General features: G+C 35.6%; 1 protein-coding gene across 6 annotated transcripts in view; it reads left to right on the top strand.

Moving 5' to 3' along the window:
* LOC131063469 (golgin candidate 4) overlaps positions 1-13,568 on the top strand; it is a 100,382-nt gene that overhangs the window by 69,479 nt on the left and 17,335 nt on the right. For all 6 annotated transcript variants that reach the window (XM_057997280.2, XM_057997279.2, XM_057997281.2 and 3 more), the window contains one exon: positions 28-93. In XM_057997280.2, coding sequence (XP_057853263.1) covers positions 28-93 — 66 coding nt within the window. The remainder of the gene's footprint in view (positions 1-27; positions 94-13,568) is intronic.

Raw genomic sequence — 13,568 nt, 5'->3', positions numbered from 1 at the left:
GTAATCTTTGCATGTTATCATTGGCAGGATCGAGTTTTTGGTGAGTTAGCTGCTGCAAGAGAAGAGATCAACAAACTGTCTGAAAACTTAAAGGTATGTAATTTCTACAGAGTGGCAAGGCACAAGGCAACAACTCTTGATTACAATAGTACCTGCTCACAACCACAATAATTCAATGCAATAGGTCTAGGCTGGCGAAAGACAATCAACAAACTGTGTCTGATAGTTATTCCTTGATGCTCATTCTTGTGAGGCATCAGTAATTTGGGATTCCTGCCTGCTTTTATTTGTCCATCTGACCCAAGCATAACCATCTTGAATATTCAACATTAATAAAATTGAATAATAAATCTAATGTCAATCAATGGCCAATTGTTTACCTCAACTAAGTGTCATTAATGATTGAGGTAGATTGATCTATAATTTCCTCTAATTTCAAGTAGAAATCATTAACCAAACATTCAAAATTACTGTGGTACTTGGTGTTACTAAAGGATGGTGTAAATTGAAAATTTTCATCTATTCCCAATCTCTCAAGAACTAAAGTGCTGTTGTAAACACAAATGGAGGATAGGAATAAAGACAAAGATGGAATATTTATCCTGGGAAACCCCAATAAGGGAGAAAAGCCTGTTAGCCAGATCATGGTGGCAGATGATCTTCTACTTGGAGAATATGGTTTAAATAAACAAGCAAAGATACAGTATATCAGTTTTTGCAATTCTATATCAACACTTTTAGCTTATTCTTCACCTTGTTGCTACAACAATTTGATTTTTCCTCCCCCAATCTTGGCCTTTGGGTCTTCAATATCTTCTTGTAGCATGCGGGAAGACTCTAAATTGTAGTTCGCAAACTCATTCTTGGAGAGTACTCAGGAAGGCATTTTTTTATTTGACTCATAAAATACTCAGGAAAACTCAGCACCTTAAAAAGCACTTAGGTTTTTGAATTTTTTTTTTAAATATAAATTATAATGCAAAATATAGCTATAAAATATTTCAAATGAGGGTGGTGGGGGTTGAGGGGTGGAGCCCCCATCACCAAGCCCAAATGAAGACCTTCATGCTGCAACTGCACCCCATTTTCATAATTTTTTAAAGGGCCAAAAAAATGCTTATAAAGCCAAACAAAACAGAGCTTTTTAGTGTCTAAATTCTAACCCCTGTTTTTTCCCTAAATTTTTACATATTGGCACCATGACTTTTTTTTTTAAAACTTGCCAATTTTTTGGTGAGTCTTGGTGAGTACTTGCCAAAAACTCAGAAAGTTTTAAATAAAAACGTCTGCAAAAAAGTTTGGTGAGTAAACCTCACTAAAACTCATGGAGCCAATAAAATGGCAATTACTCAGCTACTTGCCGAATATGCAAACTATGCTGTAATTGTGTGTTAGAGAGTCTGCTAGGATAGAATTTGAAGAGATAGCGTTGACTAGAAAGTTTATCTTCTTGATTGTTGTGTTGGGACGAAACTGCCCCTTTTCAGCTGCTGACGGTTTCATTTTCACTGCATCAATCATGAAACTGCCACATGTGAATTTGGTGGTTTCAAAATCACCACTTGAACAAAACCAGCAGTTTTGTGCTACTGAGTAATGGGAATGATTTTGGCTCTTGGAACCTGCTGAAATGATCTCATTTAATAATGAAATTTCCTCCTGGATACCGTAAGGATCATTGATCAACCTCAAATGAAACCTTCCATTAATCAATTAATCAAGGACATGAGTAATTTCAGGTGAACCTTGCATAAATTGATAGCTGGCTATATACTATATAATATATTAATAAATGTTATCTAAATCCTGCCATGGATCTGTTTCTGGAGAAATGAGCAAGCTTCAACTGAATTCTTTGGTTGAGTTGTCTGTCTGTGGCATATTCATCTGGATACTCTCTTGTTGGAGCATTTTAGGTAACTACTACTTAGCAGGGTCAGCTGGCAGTTTTGTCCTAATACACCAGACACTCCTTTTTATTGTTTAGCATGGAAAGGAATGCATTCAACAACAAAAGAGTGTCTTCTGTACTTAGTTCAACACTTTCAGCAGCACCAGAACCAAATTGAGGCAATTGGAAAATTGCTCCTGTCTAAAGCTGCTGAGAGGAGGCTGGCTGAAATACTCAAAGCCTTAAAGGTGGGGTAAGATCATAGCTTAAAGACTCGTGATTTGCCACGGACTCGTGAGTCCATGGGAGCCATGATCGACTCGCCAAGGAGTCGAGTCTTTTGCAAGGGCTCGTGCGAGTCGTTTGCTCAGACTCGTGAGTCTTTCATATGGACTCGCGTAGCCCAGAAAACACGCCATTTAATCAATAAAACTCAGTTTTTTTTAATTTTTTCCCCTCATTTGGCATTTTTGCTTGGTTATAACAGGTTTGTAGGGTTTGAAGGAGGAGAGGAAAGAAGATAAAAACAGAAAAATTGAGCTATTTTAGGAGAAATACAAAGAGGAAGATGTAGTCTTCTCTTTAGTTTGTTCATTGTTGTTTTTCACATTTGGAGTTGGACATATCATTATATGTAATTTTGTAAACATTTATAAACTTATGATGCTATTATACATTTTAGAGTTGAAACTATGAGTATGAATGATGAAATTTCAAATATTGCGTGTTTGTAGATTATATGACATGTGTAATGTTTCAATTATGGCTCTTATGTTCTCTAAATGCATTAATTTCTTTATGTTTTTTTGGTAAAACTACGGTTTTTTTTTGCCGAGTCTTCCGCGAGTTTTTCACGAGTCCGAGTACGAGTCCAAATTTTTGGTTTGCCGAGTCTGAGTTTTAAAACTTTGGGTAAGATAATGCCATTTAAATGCTGCATTTTGAAAAATCGAAAGCATTTGTTGTCATATTCTTCATGGATGTTTTTTCATGAAATCCTACAAGTGATGTTGTATATTGTCATCCTTGTTAGCAGTAATGCATAGTTTTAGATGGCAGAGATGTATTTAGGTAATGTTATGAATGGTAGAATAATTATAGGTGGAAGATATGTAATGTCCCCATTTTCATGAGGATCAGTCCGCAGAAGGGTTTGGCCTATTGCTTGACCCTCATAGGCCAAGGTGTTGATAAGAGGGGCGCTTGGGCAGTTGCTTGTGACTTCACATTTCATTTTTATATGATTTTTGGTGAGATAATGTATTCTCACATATGGTGTCACGTATGAAGTCAATTGCACTTTATATTATAATGATATTTTAATATTATCTAAAGTGCAATTAAATATTATTTTAAGATGCAATTAAATATTATTTTATTAAAAGAGAATCTTCTAGAAGGGGCCGATCCGTGTGAGAAAAAGAATAAATAGGGGATGAGGCTCATTGTTTTGGCATCAAATGTTTTGACACCACCTTTATTTGATAGCTTGTGGAGCCAAGGGTTTCTGCAGTTAATCTTCAGCCATTGGGAATGGAAACTCTCAATTTGTAATGCAATTTTGAGGTTGTGAAAGATCTCCCGAATTATCGCTGGTTGTGAGCTCTACCTCAGGAGTTCAACTTGGGCTAAATTTTGTGGCCAAGGGCCAAATTTATTTGCAGATTTGGTGATTTGAATTGAGACAATAATTTGGAGGGTTTTTGCTAGAGAGCTGAATATCCATCTTGATCAATCTGGTTTATTTATCAGACATTTCCAGTCATTCAAAATCAGCTTATAAGGGCCACGATTTTGTACATTGCATCATACTTTGGCATCGATTCTTCATGGTGTTTGCAGCGCTTGATACAAAGAGGGAGGGAGATGATACTTGATGAAGTTTGTGCCTCCAATAATTAATCACCAAGAGCTGATTGCATTATCTAAATTCTGAGTATAATATCAGTCATTTTTCAGATTTGCCACAGCCTGAGAAATACCACGATTTTGATCATAGACCCCATTGAAAGCATCGAGATTACTTCCAGACTTGAGTGCTCTCATCCTAATGGCAGACCGATGGATTTTGGTGTGAAAGGGAGATTGTAGCAGCTGTCAATTATTTTAAGGAAGTCCGAGACAGATTGGAACAGGGGCGATTTTGGATAGGGCACGATTTTGGCTTAAGGAGGTCTCCATCTTCCGGATATTGCTTGCTTCTTCAGCTACTCCTTGGAGCAATACTGTAACCAGGTTCTTATAATTGTTTTCATGTCAATTTGGGGTTAGCAGTGCTGCTGTAGGTGATACGATTTGAGCAGACATATATGTATAATTCAATTCTGAGTTTGTCTAAAGAATTGCTTCCAATAAGGAGTCAGTTTGGGAGTCATATATGATCGCATGTTTAATGTAATAAGTTGCAGGTCTTTATTAGTATAATGATATCAGCTGTATGCCAAATGTTTGAAGAAATGTCTCCTGGCCATTAATGCACATTGGTCATTTGAAATTCATATATGCATTGGGAATATCAAAGAGTCATTTTGCATTGAGCTTGTAATGTTAGATATCAATGAAATCTTTTGCAAATACATTCCATGTGTATTGGTGTCAATAACAAGCAAAGTTATGCAAAGCCTTTTCTGTGTCAATAACACGCAAGGTTATCAGTCTGAAACTCAGAACAGCAAGCCTAATGTTGTATGTGAACCGTTTGATATTATAGCTTGGGTCAAAAACATCAAGAAAGCAATCAGTTTTTTGGTAACAACAAGTTTAAGGGTTGTAGGACAACTGTTTGACAACATTCCTTGAGCCTATCTTCAACATTTTAAGGCCATAATCAACAAGGGATATTACAAGATAGCTATAAACTAAGTCACATTATTCGTTGAATTTTGCCCATGAAATTCGAAATTTGGTGAACATCAGAAAACTGCCAAAAAATCGTTGAAATTCGCTTTGAATTCGTACAGATTAAAAGGCATAGCATTTTTAATAAAATATATTTCAGGAAAATATTTCCTGCAGGTGTTTTTTCCTGCTTCTTAAGAGTTCAAAAGGATTTTTTCCCTGTTTTAGGGTTCCGCCTGAGTTTGAAATAATCTTTTTCCATTTTAGGGTTCTGCCTAAGTTTGCAATAATTATGTCTTCAATTTTGCATCGAATAGCATTCAGATATTCTGCAGCAGACATTCCTAGGGATACTTAAATGATTCGGAATACGGCAGCAAAGGATTCTACAAAGATCCAAACTGAGTGAGTGATTTGAAAGTTTCACTCTTGACATAGCTTCAAACTATATATTAAGCGATAGTTTTATTATTATTATTAGATTATGAATTTATTAAAATTCATAGTTACCAGGAGACTCGTCTCCTACCCCTGGAGACCCGTACCGGTACCAGAGACCGGATACTTCTCCCGAAACTTCTTGACGCATAAGGTGCCTTTGGCTGCCGTCTCTTGCCGTCTCCAAAGTCTCCCGACTAAAAATTGACATCACCAAGAAAACTTTGGGCAAAATGCAGAAAAAAGGCAAAAAAAAAAAGAAAACAAATAAGATAAACTCACAACAAAGCAAAGTCATAGGGAAATGACTAATAAGGAAACTATTTCACAGGATGACAAAAATCCATGCAAAGTTGTAGTGATCGGATCTATTGGTAGTGTAGACTTTTTGAGAGGACTGATTTCTTATCATTGTAATAGTCTAAAGAGAAATTGCCTTTACTATTTAGCCGACAATATTGAGTGTGCTCAACATTTATGTTACCTTACTTTCACCAAACAATCTAGACTGGCTATGGTAACTATCAACAATATAAGCAAATTTAATTTCAATTTTTGTTCAATTTTAAAGTAAATGTTAAACTTTATCACTATTCTTGTTTTCAAAGTTCTCTGTCATGATGTGTTTTGGAAATTATTAAATATTATTTATTAAAAAAATTGGCATCTTCAAGTACCCGTCTCCTATTTTTGAAAATTAGTCGTACCAGTACCGGTACTAGTTTTTGGCGTCTCCAAGTACCCCCGTCTCTTGGTAACCTTGTTAAAATTAAATTTTGAAATAATTGTATTTAAAGTTAAATATTTCTGATTTATTAATATAATATTATATATGTCCAAAATAGTATATGTAAATTTTAATATTTGTAATTAACAAATATAATATTATATATATTTAAAATTCAATATTATTTAATTTATAAATTATAAATTTTTTTTTATGGTGAATTTGTCTATTATTTATGTGATATTAAATTAATTTTTAATTTAACACTAATTTTATATGTTTTTGTATGAACAAATCTAAATCTATTTATCGATTTTAAACTATTTTCATCATTTTGTGAATATATTTTTATATTTTAAAAAATTGAATTCATATAAGGCGAAATTTTTACCTTTGTCGAACTTCATCTGAATTTTATTGTTGCTGAACATGAACTCGAATTCGAACCTTGTGACTTAGGCTATAAATTATGTTTTAAAGCTTTTACTTGGATACTTGTGCTGGTAGATTTAATGTTCCAGTATTTAGTTCTTCTGATCTTGTTGATGTTAGAGGAATGACTGCACAGAGATCAAGAGAGAATCGTGTGGATGTTATATTCATATATATATTTTATTTTTGTATGAACATATTGAAAACGTACCCAACCCCCAACACAATTTCTGCAGTACCAGCGTTTCGTACCCACATACCCATTACCATTCCTGTACCCAATTCGGCAACCTAGAAAATTACTATTTTATCCAAGTTAACAGCAATGTATAAGTTTCTTTAAATTCTTCTACAGTTTACATCCTAATCCTTGTGATTGTTGGGGTCTTAGTCCTCATTGTGGGTTGCTGCTCCACCCTTGAATTTAAAGATAATAAATCCTCCTTAGGATCAACACCTCATGCTTCTGCTACAGCCCTCTCTTGTTGTGTAATGTCCCCTTTTTGAAATGGGATTTAATAATAAATAATAATAACTTAAAATATAAAAAATTTAAGTAAAATATTATATATGGTTGAAATTTAATTGTGCTTAATGAATGGTCAAAAGGCATGAAATGAAGAGTTATGACTATTGAAGGATTAAAGGTATAAAAGGAAGAAAGGAATCAACCAATTAAATAATCATCCATCCATCAATCATTCAATCCAGCAAGGAAGCAATCAATCATTCTTGAATTTAACGAAGTGGCTTGCAAATAAGGAGGACAAAACCCCTCCAAAAGTTCATTAACGGATTCGAGGATGAAAACCCGTATTTGTCCTTATCAAGATATGAACGAAAACCCAAATCTTGATCAGCCAAGGATGATGAAAGCCCTTAAATACTCTTGGCAAGTTGTTAATTCTTGTAACGTCGGTCGTACCATTTCCGATACATGAATTAATTATATGTTAACATAGTAGTATATACGTTAACAATGAACTATAAATAAATATCGGATTAGGGTGTTTGCCACCAGTCACACCTCTTCTTGTCATCGGGCTGAGATCAAACGATTTATCATAAATCGTGATCAGCCAAGCAAATAATTTGTTTTGTTAATGTGTGGTGATATTATGAGTGGTATGTAGGAAGAGATGTGTCTTCCCACGTGGGAAGACATATCTCTTCTCTACGTACCCTCTCATTCACTTAGATATATAACATGCATCCAATGGGGAGGAGGACAATACAGAAATTGATAAGTGTTGTGCTTCCTTCATTCGCACTACTGCAGTTCGAAGTAAATTCCAGACTATACCTTTCATCTGTTCTAGCCTCTTGATCACATAATTAAATTAAACTTAACATGGTATCAGAGCTAAGTTAAGGAAGATCAAATTAAATTCTGTAACGATCATATAGACATTCACCCAGCTCTTAGTAGATCACATTCCTATAATCCTAATGGCAACCGGAGTTAGGTTTGAAGATCGACTAGATGGAGCATCAAATTTTGTATCTTGGAAATTCAAGATCATGCTTGTTTTGAAAGAAAATAAAATTGACTCCCATGTCAAAAGTGAAATTCCTGAACCCTTTGATGATACGGAGAAAATTCAGTGGAGCAAGGACAGTGAGAAGGCTCTTAAGATAATTGTGGATTTAGTGAGAGACCACATTGTGCCAGTTATTTCTAAATATGAGACGGCCTTTTAGATGTTCAAAGCCCTAGCTAACATTTATGAAATCAACAACACTAGCAGGGCTCTCACCTTGAAGAATCAACTACACCATATAAAGATGAATAAAGGAGAGACAGTTACATCCTATTTCTTGAGGATCATTGAGCTTAGGGATCAACTATCCACTATTGGACATCTAGTAGACAACAAAGAACTTGCTATGATGGGCCCTAAATGGACTTCCTACCCCATGGGAATCATTCATTCAAGGAATTAGTGCTCGTTCTAAATTTCCTACGTTTGATAGATTGAAAACCGAGCGCATTCAAGAGGAATCTCAACTTGTCACAAGAGGAATAAAACAAAACAATGGCAATGAGGACATTCAAGTTCTAAACTCAAATTCCGACAAGAAAGGAAAGAAGAAGAACTTTAAGAGAAAAAGGGACAACGACTCAAATGGAAAGAGGTCTTCAAAGAAGAAGAGAGACATCCTGAAGTACAATGTTTCAGATGTGACCAATATGGGCACTATGCAATGAAGTGTCCAGACAGGATCAAGCAACATGCTTCAATGGTAGAAGTTAAGAAAAGGAGTGATTCTGAGAGACTAGTCTTCTACTCAGCCCTCTCTAGTCAAGTCACCTCCAGTTCCAATACATGAGTGATTGACAACGGAGCATCTCGACAAATCACTGGATTTCGTGAGCACCTAGATACACTTGTGGAAAATTCAAATGAAGAAGTGACAATTGGTGATGACTCAAATTATCTAGTTATGGGATTAAGAACCTGCAATATCAACCTAAAGTCAGGCATATCCCTACGGCTGACTGGAGTTCTATTTGTACCTAGTATAAAGAGAAACCTTGTCTCAGTTTCTGCACTTGAAGATAAGGGTTACAGATTAACCTTTATGGAAGGAAAGGTACTTGCTTGGCCAAAGAACTCCACTATCAAGAAAGCCCACACCATTGGAGTAAGACAAGGGAGCCTCTACAGACTTTGCACCACTCCACCTCAAGCCTTGATTCATGAGACTCCAGATTCAAATCAAATTTGGCACAGAAGATTAGGGCACCTTCATTTCCATGCCCTACCTAAAATAGAGAAGATGGTGATTGGCTTACCCAAGCTAAGTCACAGTTCTGAAGGAGCATGCAAGGGGTGTGCCTTGGGAAAGAATACTAAAGGGTCTTTCAATTCTAGCAATAGTAAATCCAAAAAGGTATTAGAATTAGTTCATTCTGATCTATGTGGACCCATGTCTGTACCCTCCTTAGGAGGATTTTTATATTATGTAATATTTGTAGATGATTATTCTAGGAAGACTTGGATATATTTTCTGAGGTACAAAGAGTCTGAAGAAATCCTTTCTAAATTTAAGGAATTCAAAGCTCTTGTAGAAAACATGATAGGTAAAAAAATCATAACCTTAAGAATAGACAATGGGAGGAATACACTATTGATATGTTTAAAGATTAGTGTATAAATGCTGGGATTAAGAGGGAGTTAACTGTACCTTATAAACCACAACAAAATGGGATAGCTGAAAGAAAGAATAGGACTATAGTAGAAGCTGCTAGGGCTATGTTGTTTGACCAAAATATAGAAACCTCATTTTGGGCTGAAGCATCTAGGACAGCTGTGTACATTCAAAATAGATGTTCTCTTCTTGATAATAAAACCCCTGAAGAAGCCTTTACTGGTAACAAACCTGACATAAGTCATCTCCGGATCTTTGGGTGTTCAGTCTATATTCATGTTCCCCAAAAAAAGAGATCAAAATTAGAACCTTCTGGAAAGAAAGGGGTATTTGTTGTGTACAGTGAAACCTCTAAGGCTTACAGAGTATACATACCTGGACAAAGGCAAATTGAACTAAGCAGAGACGTCATCTTTGAAGAAGACATAGCATTCAGGAGGTCCAAAAGCTCTAATGAATTAGAACACCAAGATCCTCCTACAAGCATGGATGAGGATCCCACCCCTGAGATTTAGAGGGAGACCCCTGAAAACGTTGAGCATGAAGTTCAAGACTTACCTTTAGAAGAACATTATCCCGAAACTAGGAAGAGACCACTTTGGGCTAAAAAGATGCTTCAAGAAGCTGAAAATTATGCTGCTCCAAAGGGGACCTTCAGAGAAAGTAAGAGACCTAAACTATTTTCCAGTTATGCTGCCTTGATGAGTGAGACCATTGATGCAGAACCTTCTTGTGTTGGAGATGCTCTCAAGCATCAAGTTTGGAAAGATGCTATGTCAAAAGAGTATCAGTCAATTCTGAAAAATGATGTCTGGGATATTGTGCTTAGGCCTAAAGGCAAATCTGTGGTATCTTCTAAATGGCTCTTCAAAATCAAACATGCAGTAGCTAGCAGCATTGAGAAGCACAAAGCAAGGTTTGTTGCCAGAGGTTTCTCATAGAAAGAAGGTATTGACTATGAAGAGACATTCGCTCCTATTGCCAGATACACTTCTGTACAAGCAGTTTTGGCTATTGCAGCATCTAAAGGATGGAAAGTCCATCAAATGGATGTTAAGATTGCTTTTTTGAATGGTAAGATTGAAGAAGTTTATTTGGAGCAACCTGAAGGTTTTGTGATTCATAAGGCTGAATCACATGTGGGCAGATTAAAGAAAGCCCTATATGGACTGAAACATGCCCCCAGAGCATGGAATGAAAGAATTGATCACTATCTCTTGGAATTAGGGTTTTCCAAGAATGAAGCAGATCCAAATCTCTACTACAAAGTAATCAATGGTGAATTATTAATTCTTATTCTTTATGTTGATGATCTACTAATTACAGGAGAGGATAATCGTATTTCTCGATGTAAGAAAGAATTAGCATCTAAGTTTGATATGAAGGATTTGGGAATTCTTCACTACTTCCTTGGATTGGAAGTTTGGCAGCAGGCAGATGGTATAATCCTCAATCAAGGAAAATACACCATTGATATACTCGAGATTTGGAATGATGGATTGTAGATCCATGACCACACCTATGGAGACAAATCTACACAAGTTAAAGGAAGCAGCTGCAGAATCAGAGTTTGCAGATCCTACCCTCTACAGACAAAATATGGATCTCTGATGTATTTAGTAAACATAAGACCTAATATATGTTATGCTGTTAATACACTAAGCGTGAACCTAGGGAAATACATCTTGTTGTTGCAAAACATATTCCAAGATATCTTCGAGGAACTATTGGTTTTGATCTGAAATATAAACATGTAGACCTTGACCTACATGGATTCACTGATTCTGATTGGGCTGGAAGCATAGTTGATAGGAAAAGCACATCAGGATGTTGCTTCAGTTTAGGATCAGGAATGATCTCATGGATAAGTAGAAAACAATCTTCAATTGCTCAGAGTTCTACAGAAGCTGAATACATTGCAGTCTCCATGGGAGCAAGAGAAGCATTATGGCTCCAGAAACTGCTTGTAGGACTGTTTGGTCAGCCCTTAAATCCTACTGTCATCTATTGTGACAATCAGAGTTGCATCAAGCTTTCAATGAATCCAATATTTCATGACAGGTCTAAACACATTGAGATTCCTTATCACTATGTTCGAGATATGGTGGAAAGGAATGTGATCCGACTGAATTATATTAGTACAGGTGATCAAATTGCAGACATTCTTACCAAGCCTCTCTCCAGGATCAAGATTGAACACTTTAGAGATAAACTTGGTATGGTTGAAAATGTTATTTAATTTTGAGAGAGAGTCTCATTTATTCTGATATACTAATATATTTAAGATGTTTAATGTGTAAACTCTTTTATTTGTCATGTGTGTGACTCCATGACTTCATGGGCCCTCCTGTGAACATTATTGAAGGGTGACGACTTTTCAATAATGAACACTTGTTTCAAATTGATATTGTAAGGTGACGATTTTACAATGATCGATTTATCTATCTTGATGGATATCATGTGACTTGATATCTGTGGACATGTCATGATAGTATATATCTCTGAGACATTATGGTAGATATCAGTTGGTTGGTATCATTGAATAAACCATAATTATGATAGAGATCTTCATGGTGAATATTATGGACATAATATTTGTGGACATGCCATGAATCATTATTAGTATGGTAGGCATCATGTGACTTGATGCCAGTGCACATACCTTACTTGATAACTATGAGTTATGGTGAGTATCATGAGACTTGATATTCATTATTGAACCATATCTCTGGATATCACTATGGTGTGATATCTCTTCCCTTCACAATCAATGGATGAATTGTGATTTTTCTCTAACATGAAATGTGTCCTCCCTAGTTAAGAGGGAGTGTTAATTCTTGTAACGTCGGTCGTACCATTTCCGATACATGAATTAATTATATGTTAACATAGTAGTATATACGTTAACAATAAACTATAAATAAATATCGGATTAGGGTGTTTGCCACCGGTCACACCTCTTTTTGTCATCGGGCTGAGATCAAACGACTTATCATAAATCGCGATCAGCCGAGCAAATAATTTGTTTTGTTAATGTGCGGTGATATTATGAGTGGTATGTAGGAAGAGATGTGTCTTCCCACGTGGGAAGACATATATCTTCTCTACGTACCCTCTCATTCACTTAGATATATAACATGCATCCAATGGGGAGGAGGACAATACAGAATTTAATAAGTGTTGTGCTTCCTTCATTCGCACTACTGCAGTTCGAAGTAAATTCCAGACTATACCTTTCATCTGTTCTAGCCTCTTGATCACAGAATTTAATTAAACTTAACACAAGTTAGAGAAGAAAACCCTTAATCTTGCCACTGCTGAGTTATCGACAAAAACTCTGATTCAGAAGATTTGAAAGCACTTCCAAAGAATTTCAAGATATGATTTATTTTCTGAAATATGTCATAAATTATTAATCTGAATATTATAATAAATTCATAATTTTGACAAAGCCATTATCACGAAAGCACTTTCATAGCTGCAAGTTTGAAGGAAGATTACAGCAGAGAAAACCAAGATAAGCTCTATTATCAAAATTATTCATAGATTAAGTTGAATATTATAATAAAATTTCATCATTTTTGATGAAGTCATTTGTATAAATATAATGCAATTATCATTTTCACTTGGACTTATTGTTTCGGGGCAAAAATTAGGAATGTTCTTAAAAAGGACATTATGTGTTACCTTTCAAAACCAGCAATTTCACCTTTTGTATACTCAAGGCCCTCATCTTGGACAATCCAGTCTCTATATGGATCAACTGTCACTGTCAGCTGCTTTGTATGTGGCTTCGGTGAAAAATAAGGCTACAATGGGCGGAAGCTTACCTTGTCATGAGAAAACTCTTGAACATAAAGAGAAAATGTAGCCAGTATTTGATATCTGAATATCAAAATTTTGTGCCCAATCAGAGTCTTTATAGCCTGTCAACTTAAAATCTTCTCTCCTTTGATAGAGAATGACAAAGTGAAGATTACCTTTGACATTGCAACATGTGTTTCACTGCCTACCAATGAATGAGCTTTTCTTTTTCTAAAAACTGAGAGAGATAATTAACAAAACAAAGATCAAGTCATTTGGATGTAA

The sequence above is a fragment of the Cryptomeria japonica genome, chromosome 7 (genome assembly GCF_030272615.1).
Source record: "Cryptomeria japonica chromosome 7, Sugi_1.0, whole genome shotgun sequence".
NCBI classification, from domain to species: domain Eukaryota; kingdom Viridiplantae; phylum Streptophyta; class Pinopsida; order Cupressales; family Cupressaceae; genus Cryptomeria; species Cryptomeria japonica.
The sequence above is the reverse complement of the archived record's forward strand: the minus strand, read 5'-3'. Positions and strand labels throughout refer to the sequence as shown.